The 14361-nt window shown below is 43.6% G+C and overlaps 1 protein-coding gene across 1 annotated transcript in view; it reads right to left on the bottom strand.

The window, feature by feature from the left end:
- Window positions 1-833: 833 nt before the first annotated feature.
- The window catches only part of PPP2CB (protein phosphatase 2 catalytic subunit beta), a 67271-nt gene continuing 53743 nt past the window's right edge, over window positions 834-14361 (bottom strand). Inside the window, exons 4-7 of the mRNA XM_069742221.1 lie at window positions 13639-13728; window positions 6110-6271; window positions 2128-2246; window positions 834-1562 (exon numbers count right to left, since the gene is read on the bottom strand). Of these exons, the coding sequence (XP_069598322.1) occupies window positions 1490-1562; window positions 2128-2246; window positions 6110-6271; window positions 13639-13728 (444 nt within the window). The 3' untranslated portion in view covers window positions 834-1489. The remainder of the gene's footprint in view (window positions 1563-2127; window positions 2247-6109; window positions 6272-13638; window positions 13729-14361) is intronic.

The raw sequence follows: 14361 nt of genomic DNA, 5'->3' as shown, positions 1-14361 counted from the left end.
GGGGCTCCTATGCTGGACATGGGGAGGCTGTGTGGGACTCGTATGCTGGACATGGCGAGGCTGTGTGAGGCTCCTATGCTGGACATGGGGAGGCTGTGTGGGGCTCCTATGCTGGACATGGGAAGGCTGTGTGGGACTCATATGCTGGACATGGGGAGGCTGTGTGGGGCTCATATACTGGACATGGGGAGGCTGTGTGGGACTCATATGCTGGACATGGGGAGGCTGTGTGGGACTCATATGCTGGACATGGGGATGCTATGGAGCTCCTATGCTGGACATGGGGAGGCTATGTGAGGCTCATGCTGGACATGGGGAGGCTGTGTGGGGCTCCTATGCTGGACATGGGGAGGCTGTGTGGGGCTCCTATGCTGGACATGGCAAGGATGTGTGGGGCTCCTATGCTGGACATGGGGGAGGCTGTGTGGGGCTCCTATGCTGGACATGGGGAGGCTGTGTGGGGCTCCTATGCTGGACATGGGGAGGCTGTGTGGGGCTCCTATGCTGGACATGGGGAGGCAGTGCGGGGTTCATATGTTATATAGAAGGGGCTATATTCAAGTGCAAAAAGTATATAGTGTGATGTCGGCATACTTGATTCTGCTCAATATTAAGTGATACAATTAATATAATTAATATGGTGATATTAATATTGAGCCAAATTAATTTCAGCCTGTTGGTTTGGCACCCCACAACAATCAGTTTCTCCTGTGGCCTCTCTGGAAAATTAATTGTCCAACCCTTCTCTAAGTTTATAGTTTTATGACCCCAAAAATCCCCGCACTCATTCCCTTGTTCCTTTTTTCTAAGTAAAAAGCACTCTCCACACATGCTGGAGGTCTACAATTGAAAGTTTATTTGTTCAAATACACCAAAGGAGCCGCAAGCACTTTCTTGACAAATATACAGAAAAAACGTACGGTAATGTTATGGCAAACACTCATGTCAAATCTGTCCAATATATCTGTACTTTTTAAAAACAAAAAAAGAGTGGATGGTTAGCTTGTGCATTTTCTTAAAAATAACTCCAAATAGTAGTTGTCATGCCAGCTTATCACTACAACTAAAATTTACAAAGTAGGTGCAAAGGGTGGTTTAGGGGGGTAAAGGCCTTGTATTTTCCCTTGTACCAACTGCTTACACAGTTCAGTAGGAAACATAAGTTATACAAATACAGCAGGCAAACTGACTAATGGACTATGCGTTGTATGTTCTTATCCGCAGTCTCAAATTGTGCTAAATGCTTCATCAACAGTATGGCACATTTTGGTCCGTGATTGTGGTGTTCTAGCTTGTTTGGGAATATAAATTGGGGGAAATGAAAAGTGTACTTCAGGGACAGTCAGGACAGGGAGATTTAACAGCAGATTCTGAATGTTTAAATAATTTTGGTTTTCATTTGTTGGTTTGCATGTCTATATACAGACGCGTGTATGTTGTTTAAATGCCAAGTATAATTGCACAGATGAAGGCAATGTGTAGAGATCGCTTATAGGAAATAGTCAGGAGTGCGTCGGGTAACATGCGGCTCTCCGCGCCGAGGAGCAGGATCAAATTGGAGGCTGCAGGGAAAAGAAAAAATCAAGTTAGGATTTAAAAACAGAGTGAAATATCAGCAAGGCGGCCTAGAGACGATATGCAATCATTCATTCGAGACTGTCTAACAAGCCTAAAGAAATTATTACAATCTTCCATAACAGTTCCACCTGTAAAGGCCAAATCAGAAAAAAAAAAAAAAAAAAAAAAAGGGGGGAGACTAAAGCCATATTTTTAGCTGCACAGTACTCCATCACATGGGTATTTTCCAACAGGCCAACGCCACTACAGCCTAGTGCTGGTGAAATCGGAAGGGACAGGCCGCAGATTCCAGTGTCTACCAATTTACACAGACTTTTTTCCCCACAGTGGGCAAATGAGGTTTTTGGAAATCTAATTTACAATGCTGCTAAAATGATTTACTGCAAAAAACATGACATTAGAGCATATACTGTTTGAGGCTAAAACAAAATCCTTAGCAGATGAAGCTCTCCTGAAGGTCCCTGGGTCACGAGTTCGATACCGCTGATCTATTCGGTGACTTTTGCCATTAGACATATAAACAGATTTACATTACATGAAGCCACTTACAAGGAGTATTTTAGGGTGTCGTCCAGTTCCATTATAGCTGCCTGATTTCCACAACGGTAACAGTAATTAGGTGCACTGAAAATGGTGACCACATTCCTGTCATGACACCAGTTGTAGCCCTGCAAGACAACAGATGGATGTAATACTAGGAAATAAAAGACCGCCGAGCAACATTCAAGCAAGGGGGGGTTGTTCCATATTTATTTCTCCTGTCATGTTCTGATGTCTGATTTTTTACGAAATTGTGATGTACGTTTTCGTTCCACTTGCATCTAAGAATCTGTTTTTTCTGTTGGAGTTAAAAGTATATTAAGTCGCACGACACCCAAACATTGGAATTAGATGTATTATGTGGCAAAACCATGTTACACCTCACTAGACTGTCTTGAAGTCTGGAGTAGCTATTATTTTGGGGCATAATATGGGGTGTAAAGAAGCCAATCATGAGTTTATCATAGTAATAATAATATTATTTATATAGCGCCAACATATTCCGCAGCGCTTTATAAATTATAGAGGGGACTTGTACAGACAATAAACATTACAGCATAACAATAATCACAGTTCAAAATAGATACCAAAAGGAATGAGGGCCCTGCTCGCAAGCTTACAAACTGTGAGGAAAAGGGGAGACACGAGAGGTGGATGGTAACAATTGCTTCATTGTTCGGACCAGCCATAGTGTAAGGCTCAGGTGTTCATGTAAAGCTGCATGAACCAGTTAGCTGCCTAAGTATGTAGCAGTACAGACACAGAGGGCTAATAACTGCATAAAGCGTATGAGTGCGAGGAACCTGATTATGGTTTAAGTTTTTTGAATGGGCCACACAGGGATAGTTAGGGTAATGTGTTGAGGCGGTAGGCCAATCTGAACAAATGTGTTTAGGGCACGCTTGAAGCTGTGGTGATTGGGGATTAATCGTATTAACCTAGGTAGTGCATTCCAAAGAATCGGCGCCGCACGTGTAAAGTCTTGGAGACGGGAGTGGGAGGTTCTGATTATTGAGAATGCTAACCTGAGGTCATTAGCGGAGCGGAGGGCATGGGTAGGGTGGTAGACTGAGACCAGAGAGGAGATGGAGGGTGGTGCCGAGCCATGGAGTGCTTTGTGGATGAGGGTAGTAGTTTTGTACTGGATTCTGGAGTGGATGGGTAGCCAGTGTAATGACTGGCACAAGGTAGAGGCATCTGTGTAACGGTTGGTGAGGAATATGATCCTGGCTGCAGCATTCAGGACAGATTGGAGCGGGGAGAGTTTGGTAAGAGGGAGGCCGATTAGTAGAGAGTTACAATAGTCCAGATGAGAATAAGAGAAACAGTAAGAGTTTTTTCAGATTCGAAAGTAAGAAAAAGGCGAATTCTAGAAATGTTTTTGAGTTGCAAGCGAGCCAGTGATCGGATATGGGGGTGAATGAAAGCTCAGAATCAAGTATAACCCCAAGGCAGCGGGCATGTTGCTTTGGAGTCATGGTGGAACCGCACACGGAGATGGCAATGTCAGGCAAAGGTATGTTAATAGAGGGAGAAAACACGAGGAGTTCAGTTTCAGATAGAGGGAGGACATGATGTTAGAGACAGCGGTAAGACACTCATTGGTGTTTTCTAAAAAGGCAGGCATGATATCAGGAGAAGAGGTGTATAATTGGGTGTCGTCAGCATAGAGATGGTACTGGAAACCAAATCTACTGATTGTTTGTCCAATAGGGGCAGTGTATAGAGAGAGGAGGGGGCCTAGGACTGATCCTTGAGGAACCCCAACAGTAAGGGGAAGGTGAGAGGAGGAGGAACCAGAAAAAGATACAGTGAAGGAGCGGTCAGAGAGATAGGAGGAGAACCAGGAGAGAACGGTGTCCTTGAGGCCGATGGAGTGGAGCATAGTGTGGAGGAGCTGATGATCCACAGTGTCGAATGCTGCGGAGAGATCCAAGAATACATTTCTTCTGAAGCGTGCACATTTTTTCTTTTAGGTAGACTATTTAAGTTGTGTCTTTAAAAGGTGTTTTCCAGTATATATTTAATCCTTATAGGCTTCCACCAAGTCAAAAGTATCAACGTTGGCGTTACTCATTGCTGTTTTTGCACTGCCTCTCCGCCACTGGCCCAACCTAAAATACAGCATGTGACTATTACTATTCACCGGCTCAGCGGTGCCGTGTGCCCACTACCTCTGCATTAACGCTATACCTAGCGATTTGCTTGGGGGTCACATGCATGTTTACAAGACAAGTCTAAAGAACATCCATTCAGCCTCTTAGTACCCCATGTAGAACATCCTTAAAGGGAACGTGCACTACAGATACCGCTATTAACCTACAGAAACAAGGGTTAACCTGCAGGTTAATATGGTTAGAAAGGTACCCGGCCACAGTACTGAAAGTGCAGCTCCTGGGAGAAAATGTATTTTGTTCCTACTGGGAGATGTCAGTCATCACCACAGAGTGGTAGCTGTAAGCATGCCCCAGTGCAGCTCAGTCTCCAGTGCAGTCAGCCAAAGTGTCGGGGCGTGCTTATAGCCGCCACTCTCAGTGGCAATAGTAGTGTCGGTGCGCCTGTATGACTAAAAGCCGACGGCTCCCGAGAGGAATAAAGTTTATTTAGTCCGACGACATTTTCAGTAAGACCGGACTTCTTTCTAACAGTATCAACCTGCAGATTAGCGGCATACAAACAAATTCGGACTTACATGAAAAATAGCCAAAAGAGAACCATAATGTTAATGATAATTAAAATACAAATAAGAGAAAGGTACTAAAACAAACAACAGAGTGTCCAGTAGAGGGGATACTAATCCTATCCAGAGAAGGTGGATCAAAAAAGTGCTTAAATCTATAAATGTGAGTATTCCCAGCAGGGGTTATGTATACAATATACAAGGTTATTTAACCATATATCCCTTATGCTGTAGAGTATATCATAGTAAGGAACAAGGGTATTATGCAGGAAGGATAGAAGTGCAGATAATGTGCAGTAGATGGACGAATCATTAAATTCAATATTGCTAGGTAGTAATAAAATGTAATGCGCTTTACCTAGGCACAATAGGCCACTGGAGAAGATGATCTGAACAGGTTAGCCACCCCACCCCCTTCACCCCAACATACGTTCTGCCAGTTGCATCTATTAGCACTATATCTACAGGTAATAGTAGTGATGAGCGAATATACTCGTTACTCGAGATTTCCCGAGCATGCTCGGGTGACCTCCGAGTATTTTTTAGTGCTCAGAGATTTAGTTTTTATCACCGCAGCTGAATGATTTACATCTCTTAGCCAGCTTGATTATATGTGGGGATTCCCTAGCAACCAGGCAACCCCCACATGTACTTATGCTGGCTAATAGATGTAAATCATTCAGCTGCGGCGATGAAAACTAAATCTCCGAGCACTAAAAAAATACTCGGAGGTCACCCGAGCGTGCTCGGGAAATCTCGAGTTACAAGTATATTCGCTCATCACTAGTTAATAGCATTGTCAGACACGACATGTTCCTTTTAAGAGGTTCTGATCTTTCTTCCATATTTTTTTGCCAAGTTTCTGCTCCCATTCTGGTCACTGGAACCAGCAAAAGTTTTCATGCTGCTCCAACTTGAAATTGAGTATTCTGCCCAGGTTATTATATCTAGAACAATCAACCTAATATCAACTGAATCCTAGAACTCTGGGTGTCAACATGCCCCTAGGATCTAATCTATTTTACATTTAGCCACGTTTTGGGTCACGATTGTATTACATATGACCTTGACAGCGAAAGGGTTAAACAGTTTCTCTTTAATAGTTTATCATCATTGATGTATTTATTTGCCATTGGATTATAGCCTATTAGTTTCAACTTTGTTTTTTCATCCTAAAAAATGAATTAAAATCCAGCAACTCCCACTCTGTGTCATACTGCAATAAAACTGAAGTACGGTATGTTACAATGAAATATACAATATGTAATGCTAAACAATACTGGTATTTTGATGTATTGCTTCCAGGCATACCTCCATTACAAGTTGATGAGCACGTGACACCAAAGTGAGTCCATTGGCATGGTTAAAAGTTTCAGAAATATCCTGTCCAAAAGTGTAGCCAGCACCTCGAGGGGAAATGCCCCAACCACCACGATCATCTGGATCCGACCACAAAAGGTCACACATTGGCCCCTAGAAGAATAACAAATTTAGCAGAAAAGAAAAAACAGCAAATAGTAAACAATTGCCCATATTTATCAATGATGACGTAAATTGAGCCAAATCAGTATGTTCACATGTTGCCCGTTTTCAGCTTTTTTTTCCCGCACCAAAAACCCGATTGGTGGCAGGCAAACAATTGCATAAAGTACCTGCAGCTTTTGTAGCATTTTTTACCCATCAATTGTAATGGGTGAAAAGCGCTGCAAAAAACGCTGAAAGAATTGACAAGCTGCAGCTTGGCAAAACCACAGCAGGGCTCAAAATACAATCAGAAAAAAAAAATCTTAAAACTTTAGACTGCATGAAACTTCAGAAATCTCATGGTTTATTCTGATACTGTGAAGTGCTGTGTATTTTATGCACAAAATATGCTGCGAAAATATACTCTGTAAACCTCGCAGCAAAAACACCACGCATGAACATGCCCTTAGTGTTCACATTTCAACTCCGCCACTCCATATTCTAACGCCTCTCATCTTAATGGTACATTTAGTGCCAACTTTTCAAGCATTGTAGTTAGTACACCATCCAATGTGCAATAAGGGCAGGCGAGTTTCAAATTTTGCACATTGATGCAGAAAATTTGCACAAATTGTGACTTTTAACCCTACACCCCAGCTTTTTGCAGTTTTACGTTATCGTTTTTCACTCCCCTTCTTCCCAGAGCCATTTTTTATCTTTCTGTCAATATGGCCATATGAGGGCTTATTTTTTGCGGGACGAGTTGTACTTTTGAACAACACCGTTGATTTTAACCATGTCGTGTACTAGAAAATAGGAAAAAATTCCAAGTGCAGTGAAATTGCAAAAAAAAGTGCAATCCCACACTTGTTTTTTTGTTTGGCTTTTTTGCTAGGTTCACTAAATGCTAAAACTGACATTGCATTTGATGTTTCTCCAGGTCATTACAAGTTCATAGACACCAAACATGTCTAGGTTCTTTTGTACCTAGGTGGTGAAAAAAAAAAGTGCCATTTTCCGATACCCGTAGCGTATCCATTTTTCGTGATCTGGGGTTGGGTGAGGGCTTATTTTTTGTGTGCCGAGCTGGCGTTTTTAATTATACCATTTTGGTGCAGTTATGTTCTTATAATCGCTCATTATTGCATTTTAATGTAATGTTGCAGCGTCTAAAAAAACGTAATTCTGGCATTTTGACTTTTTATCGCTACGTCGTTTAGCGATCAGGTTAATCCTTTTTCTTTATTGATAGATCTGGCGATTCTGAATGTGGCGATACCAAATATGTATATGTTTGATTTTTTTTTGTTTTATTTTGAATGGGGCGAAAGGGGGGTGATTTGAACTTTTATATTTTTTTTCTATTTTTAAAAACATTTTTCTGTAACTTTTGGCATGCTTCAATAGTCTCCATAGGAGACTAGAAGCTGCCATAGCCCAATCGGCTCTGCTACATAGAGGCAATGTTCAGATCGCCTCTACACTGTGTTCCAAATTATTATGCAAATTGGATTTAAGTTTCATAAAGATTTAATTTTTTTGCAAATAAATTCGTGGATGTTATTGTGTCAGGGCTCAATGGATCACTGAAATCAATCTTAAACACATGTGATAATTAGTTTTCCAGGTGATTCTAATTAAAGGAAAACTACTTAAAAACGATGTTCCACATTATTAAGCAGGCCACAGTTTTTAAGTAACATGAGAGAGAAAAAGGATCTCTCTGCTGCTGAAAAGCATAAACTAGTGCAATGCCTTGGTCAAGGGATGAAAACATGAGATATTTCCCGAAAACTTAAGCGTGATCATCGTACTGTTAAGAGATTTGTGGCTGAATCTGAGCACAGACATGTTTGTGCTGATAAAGGCAGAATGAGGAAGGTTTCTGCCAGGCAAGTTCATCGGATTAAGAGACCAGTTGCTAAAAGCCACTACAAACTAGCAAACAGATATTTGAAGTTGCTGGTGCCTCTGAAGTCCCTTGAATCTCAAGGTGTAGGATCCTTCAAAGGCTTGCTTTGGTTCATAAACCTACTATTCGGCCACCCCTGAACAGTGTTCACAAGCCGAAACGGTTGCAGTGGGCCCAGACATACATGAAGACAAATTTTCAAACTGTCTTGTTTACTGATGAGTGTCGAGCAACCCTGGATGGTCCAGATGGATGGAGTAGTGGATGGTTGGTGGAGGCCACAATGTCCCAACAAAGCTGCGACGTCAGCAAGGGGGTGGAGGAGTCATGATTTTGGGCCGGAATCATGGGGAAACAGCTTGTAGGGCCCTTTAAGGTTCCTGAAGGTGTGAAAATGACCTCTGCAAAGTATGTAGAGTTTCTGACTGACAACTTTCTTCCATGGTCTAAAAAGCAGAAACGTGCCTTCAGGAGCAAAATCATCTTCATGCATGACAATGCTCCATCTTATGCTGCAAAGAATACCTCTGAGTCATTGGCTGCTATGGGCATAAAAGGAGATAAACTCATTGTGTGGCCACCATCATCCCCTGACCTCAACCGTACAGAGAACCTTTGGAGTATCATCAAGCAAAAGATTTAGGGTATGTTCACACTATGCGGTTTTTACTGCGGAACCACGGCGATTTTGCCGCTGCGGGTCCCCAGCTGTTTTCCATGCAGGGTACAGTACAATGTTACCCTATGGAAAACAAAAACCGCAGTGCACATGATGCGGAAAAACCCGAAAAAAACCTCGCTGAATTGCTGCGGAAAAAAAGAAGGACCATGTCATTTCTTTGTGCAGAATCGCAGCGATTCTGCACCCATAGAAATGCATTGATCCGCTTACTTCCCGCATGGGGCTGTGCCCACCATGCAGGAAGTAATGCGGATAATGTGCGGGTTATACCCGGGGTGGAGGAGAGGAGACTCTCCTCCAGGCCCCGGGAACCATATTTGTGTTAAAAAAAAAGAATTAAAATAAAAAATCATGTTATACTCACCTCTGAAGTCTCAGCGCTGCACGCGGCCGTCCGGTCTCAGGTTTGCTATGCGACCAGGACCTTCGGTGACGTTGCGGTCACATGACCGTGACGTCACCGAAGGTCCTGGTCGCACAGCATCTTTGGAACCGGACCGCCGCCTGCAGCGCCAAGGAGATCGGGACGTCAGAGGGTGAGTATTTAATTATTTTATTATTTTTAACATTACTATTGATGCTGCATATTGCTGTATATGCAGCATCAATAGTAGGGGTAAAATCCCGCAGGACAAACCGCGATAAATCTGCAGGGATAACCGCAGCGGGTTTGCCCTGCAGATTTATCAAATCCGCTGCGGGAAAACCCGCAGGACAGGACGCAACGTGTGAATGTGGCCTTATGAGGGTGGGAGGCAGTTCACATCAAAACAGCGGCTCTGGGAGGCTATTCTGACTTCATGAAAAGACGTACAAGCAGAAACTCTCCAAAAACTCAAGAATGCAAAAATTGTGAAGGTGATATCGAGAAGGGTTCTTATGTTAACATGTAACTTGGCCTGTTAGGAAGTTTTGGAGTTAAATAGCTGTTTTGTTCAGTGAATGTGACCTCCTAATGCTGCAAATTCCACAAATGATCATTTTCAGTTCTTTAAAACATATCAAATGTATAGAAATTCTACTGTGCCTAATAATTTGGAGCAGTGCAGTTTGAGTTTTTATTTATTTTGGAGATTATACTGTTATCATTGGGATGTTTCTTCAATAAAATTCGATGTATACTCTAACGGGTGATGACTTTTATTAGACTGTCATTTTCACCGACCATTTAGGAAAATCCGAGAAAAATATCATTTGCATAATAATTTGGAACACAGTGTATGTAGCAGATATACTGACTTGCTATGAGCGCCGACCACTGGGTGACACTCATAGCATACGGCACTGACAACCATAGAGGTCTCCAGGAGACCTCTGGTTGTCATGCCGACGAACTGATGACCCCCCCGATCACGTCACCGGTGTGGTGTGCGTATTTCCGGTATGATTGTCAGAGATTGACAGCAGCACTTCACTACTTAATAACCACGGGTGGATCGCGATTCCACCCACGGCTATTGCTGGCACATGTCAGCTGTTCAAAACACCATAAAAGCACCACCCAAGAGGGGTTTTCTTTGTCCCCTTCCTCTGGTCATATACTCACCCTTCCAGCATCTTCACCATTTTTCCAGGCCACTCTGGTCCTGCAGCGCTATCTTGTGAGCGCAGCTTCTGAGTGCCCGGGAACTCAGAAGGTACATCATAAGCTCTCAATGCAAGTCTATGAGAGCCAGAATGAGGCCTTAATAGACTTACATTGATTAGTGACCTCCGGCTTGCTCCATGAAACATTGAAGCAACTGGCATGTCACAAACTTCTTTTATCAACATGGTAACTCCTACAAACATATAGCGAATATAGAGAGTTGGTGGATTTGAAGGGGGAAAGGGGTACCGTAACTCCTCCACCTTCCAAGACAATCCGTACTGCCACACCAATTACTTTCACTTTTTCTATGCATATACCGTATATACTCGAGTATAAGCCTAGATTTTCAGCCCAAATTTTTGGGCTGAAAGTGCTCCTCTCGGCTTATACTCGAGTCACGGTGGGCGGCAGGGGCGGCGGGTGAGGGGGGAGAGGGCGCTGAGGCATACTCACCTAGTCCCGGCGCTCCCGACGCTGCCCCTGCCTGTCACACTGTCTCCGGGTGCCGCAGCTCTTCCCCTGTTCAGCGGTCACGTGGGACCGCTCATTAGAGAAATGAATATGGACTCCACTCCCATAGGGGTGGAGCCACATATTCATTCCTCTGAGTGGTGCCAGTGACCGCTGACAGAAAGAGCTGCGGCACCCGAAGACAGTGTGACAGGCAGGGGCAGCGTCAGGAGCGCTGGGACTAGTTGAGTATTTTATATTCACCTGTCCGCGTTCCACACGCCGGGCGCCGCTCTGCCTTCCCGGCGTCTCTGCGCTCTGACTGTGCAGGTCAGAGGGCGCGATGACACATAGTGTGCGCGGCGCCCTCTGCCTGATCAGTCAGTGCAGAGAGACGCCGGGACGAGACGCCGGGAGCTGCAAGCAAGAGAGGCGAGTATGGCTTTTTTTTTTTTTATTATTATTGCAGCAGCAATGGCACAGCTTTATATGGAGCATTTATGGGGCAAAAATGAACGGTGCAGAGCACTATATGGCGCATGTATGGGGCAATAATGAACGGTGCAGAGGACTATATGGCACAGCTATGGGGCAATAATGAACGGTGCAGAGCACTATATGGCACAGCTATGGGGCAAGAATGAACGGTGCAGAGCACTATATGGCACACCTATGGGGCAAGAATGAACGGTGCAGAGCACTATATGGCACAGCTATGGGACAATAATGAACGGTGCAGAGCACTATATGGCACAGCTATGGGGCAATAATGAACGGTGCAGAGCACTATATGGCACAGCTATGGGGCAAGAATGAACGGTGCAGAGCACTATATGGCACAGCTATGGGGCAAGAATGAACGGTGCAGAGCACTATATGGCACAGCTATGGGGCAATAATGAACGGTGCAGAGCACTATATGGCACAGCTATGGGGCAATAATGAACGGTGCAGAGCACTATATGGCACAGCAATGGGGCAATAATGAACTGTGCAGAGCACTATATGGCACAGCTATGGGGCAATAATGAACGGTGCAGAGCACTATATGGCACAGCTATGGGGCAAGAATGAACGGTGCAGAGCACTATATGGCACACCTATGGGGCAAGAATGAACGGTGCAGAGCACTATATGGCACAGCTATGGGACAATAATGAACGGTGCAGAGCACTATATGGCACAGCTATGGGGCAATAATGAACGGTGCAGAGCACTATATGGCACAGCTATGGGGCAAGAATGAACGGTGCAGAGCACTATATGGCACAGCTATGGGGCAAGAATGAACGGTGCAGAGCACTATATGGCACAGCTATGGGGCAATAATGAACGGTGCAGAGCACTATATGGCACAGCTATGGGGCAATAATGAACGGTGCAGAGCACTATATGGCACAGCAATGGGGCAATAATGAACTGTGCAGAGCACTATATGGCACAGCTATGGGGCAATAATGAATGGTGCAGAGGACTATATGGCACAGCTATGGGGCCATAATGAACGGTGCAGAGCACTATATGGCACAGCTATGGGGCAATAATGAATGGTGCAGAGCACTGTATGGCACAGCTATGGGGCAATAATGAACGGTGCAGAGCACTATATGGCACAGCTATGGGGCAATAATAAACGGTGCAGAGCACTATATGGCACAGCTATGGGGCAATAATGAACGGTGCAGAGCACTATATGGCACAGCTTTCTATGGGACAATAATGAACGGTGCAGAGGACTATATGGCACAGCTTTCTATGGTACATCTAAGGGACAATAATGAATGGTGCAGAGGACTATATGGAACAGCTATGGGGCCATAATGAATGGTATGGAGCATCTATTTTTATTTTTGAAATTCACCGGTAGCTGCTGCATTTTCCACCCTAGGCTTATACTCGAGTCAATAAGTTTTCCCAGTTTTTTGTGGCAAAATTAGGGGGGGGTCGGCTTATACTCGGGTCGGCTTATACTCGAGTATATACGGGTATTCACATTCTGAAACTCTACCAAAGTTGGGGTATCCTTCTTCAGATATTAATAATAATTGCAACTTAATGATCAAAGTATCTATATTATTATTTAGAATTGAGAGTCCTCAGTGGTTGATACCTTTTAATGGCTAACTGAAAAGATGGTAACAAATTGCAAGCTTTCATTACTACTCAGGTCTCTTCATCAGGCAAAGACTAAAACAAATTCTGAAGAATCACATATTTATGCACAACATATATTATTATTGCAATTCCACTCAATAGTACAATCAAGAATCATGTCAACGTATTGTATGTTAAATGAATACAATATCCAATGTATTCCCAATCTCGGCAAAAACCCGGCTCCGGTGTTGTCCGAGAGCTCCACTCAAGCACATTTGGACAACCGTTTTTACCATTTCATTTTACTTGTGAAATATTTACCAGACAAGTTAGAATAGAAGAAAATTAACCTCAACTGCAAGAAATGCTAATGAATCTACAGAACTTCATGCAAAACTTCCTACTTGCCATTGTGACATAGGACTCCTTCCACTAGTGTGATTTGTTGCCATATCTATCTTTTTAGATTTTAGGGGCCAGTAGACTAAAGTCACAGCTGTCGATATACCGTTACTTACAATAAATATTCACAATGGACATAAAGGCAGGAGTAATGCTAGCAATGTGCCTATACACTCGCTATAGACTAAGACGTGCCTATCAAGATTCCTACTGCTCCAATATGGTGGTAGTTCCATTAATACCTCATGTGGGACTTCTTGTAAGCGGTCCAGAGCACGAATATGATCCAGCGTATCGATAGATGGGGAAAGACCTCCATGGAGACAGAAGATCTAAGAAAAGAAGAAAGATTTAGTGACACGTTTTCCATATTAATAACCCACTATCAGTACCAGCAGTCATCAATGTAGATGGAAGATGTGAGCAGGAAGGAGCTCTGTCTTTAACTCCCATTCTTCTGCTACCTTCCCTCTACATGGAATCTTATCTGCACTAACTGCCATCTCCCATCACAGTAATGTAAGAATCTGACATCACAATACAGGCTTCATTGGATTGAGAATAAATGATCTATCCAGTGGTAGTGTAAAAAGTAGATTTCCTTGATATGTTACAAAGTTTCTTATATTCATGTGCACTATTAATTTATGATAAAAAAAATTAAAACGATGGCGACTCTTCAAAGGGATTGTCCACTACTTGGTCAACGCTCTCATTCCCTATGTTTGGACCTGTTGAAATAAAAATACCTATACTCCCCTCTTGTGCCGGCGCCATTCCAGTGATGTAGGCACTTGCACTCATGGAGCTCATGTGAGGTGGTTACATCACACGAGCCCTGCGACCGATCACCGCTGATGTGACTGGTCCCACCTTCGGACAAATCGAACATCAAAAGACAGTCAGAGCAGCCGCGGCCCTGGCTTCCTGTTCAATATGTCTGAAGGAGACAGTGATGCCAGCGC

The sequence above is a fragment of the Ranitomeya imitator genome, chromosome 1 (genome assembly GCF_032444005.1).
Source record: "Ranitomeya imitator isolate aRanImi1 chromosome 1, aRanImi1.pri, whole genome shotgun sequence".
Classification (NCBI taxonomy): Eukaryota; Metazoa; Chordata; class Amphibia; order Anura; family Dendrobatidae; genus Ranitomeya; species Ranitomeya imitator.
The sequence above is the reverse complement of the archived record's forward strand: the minus strand, read 5'-3'. Positions and strand labels throughout refer to the sequence as shown.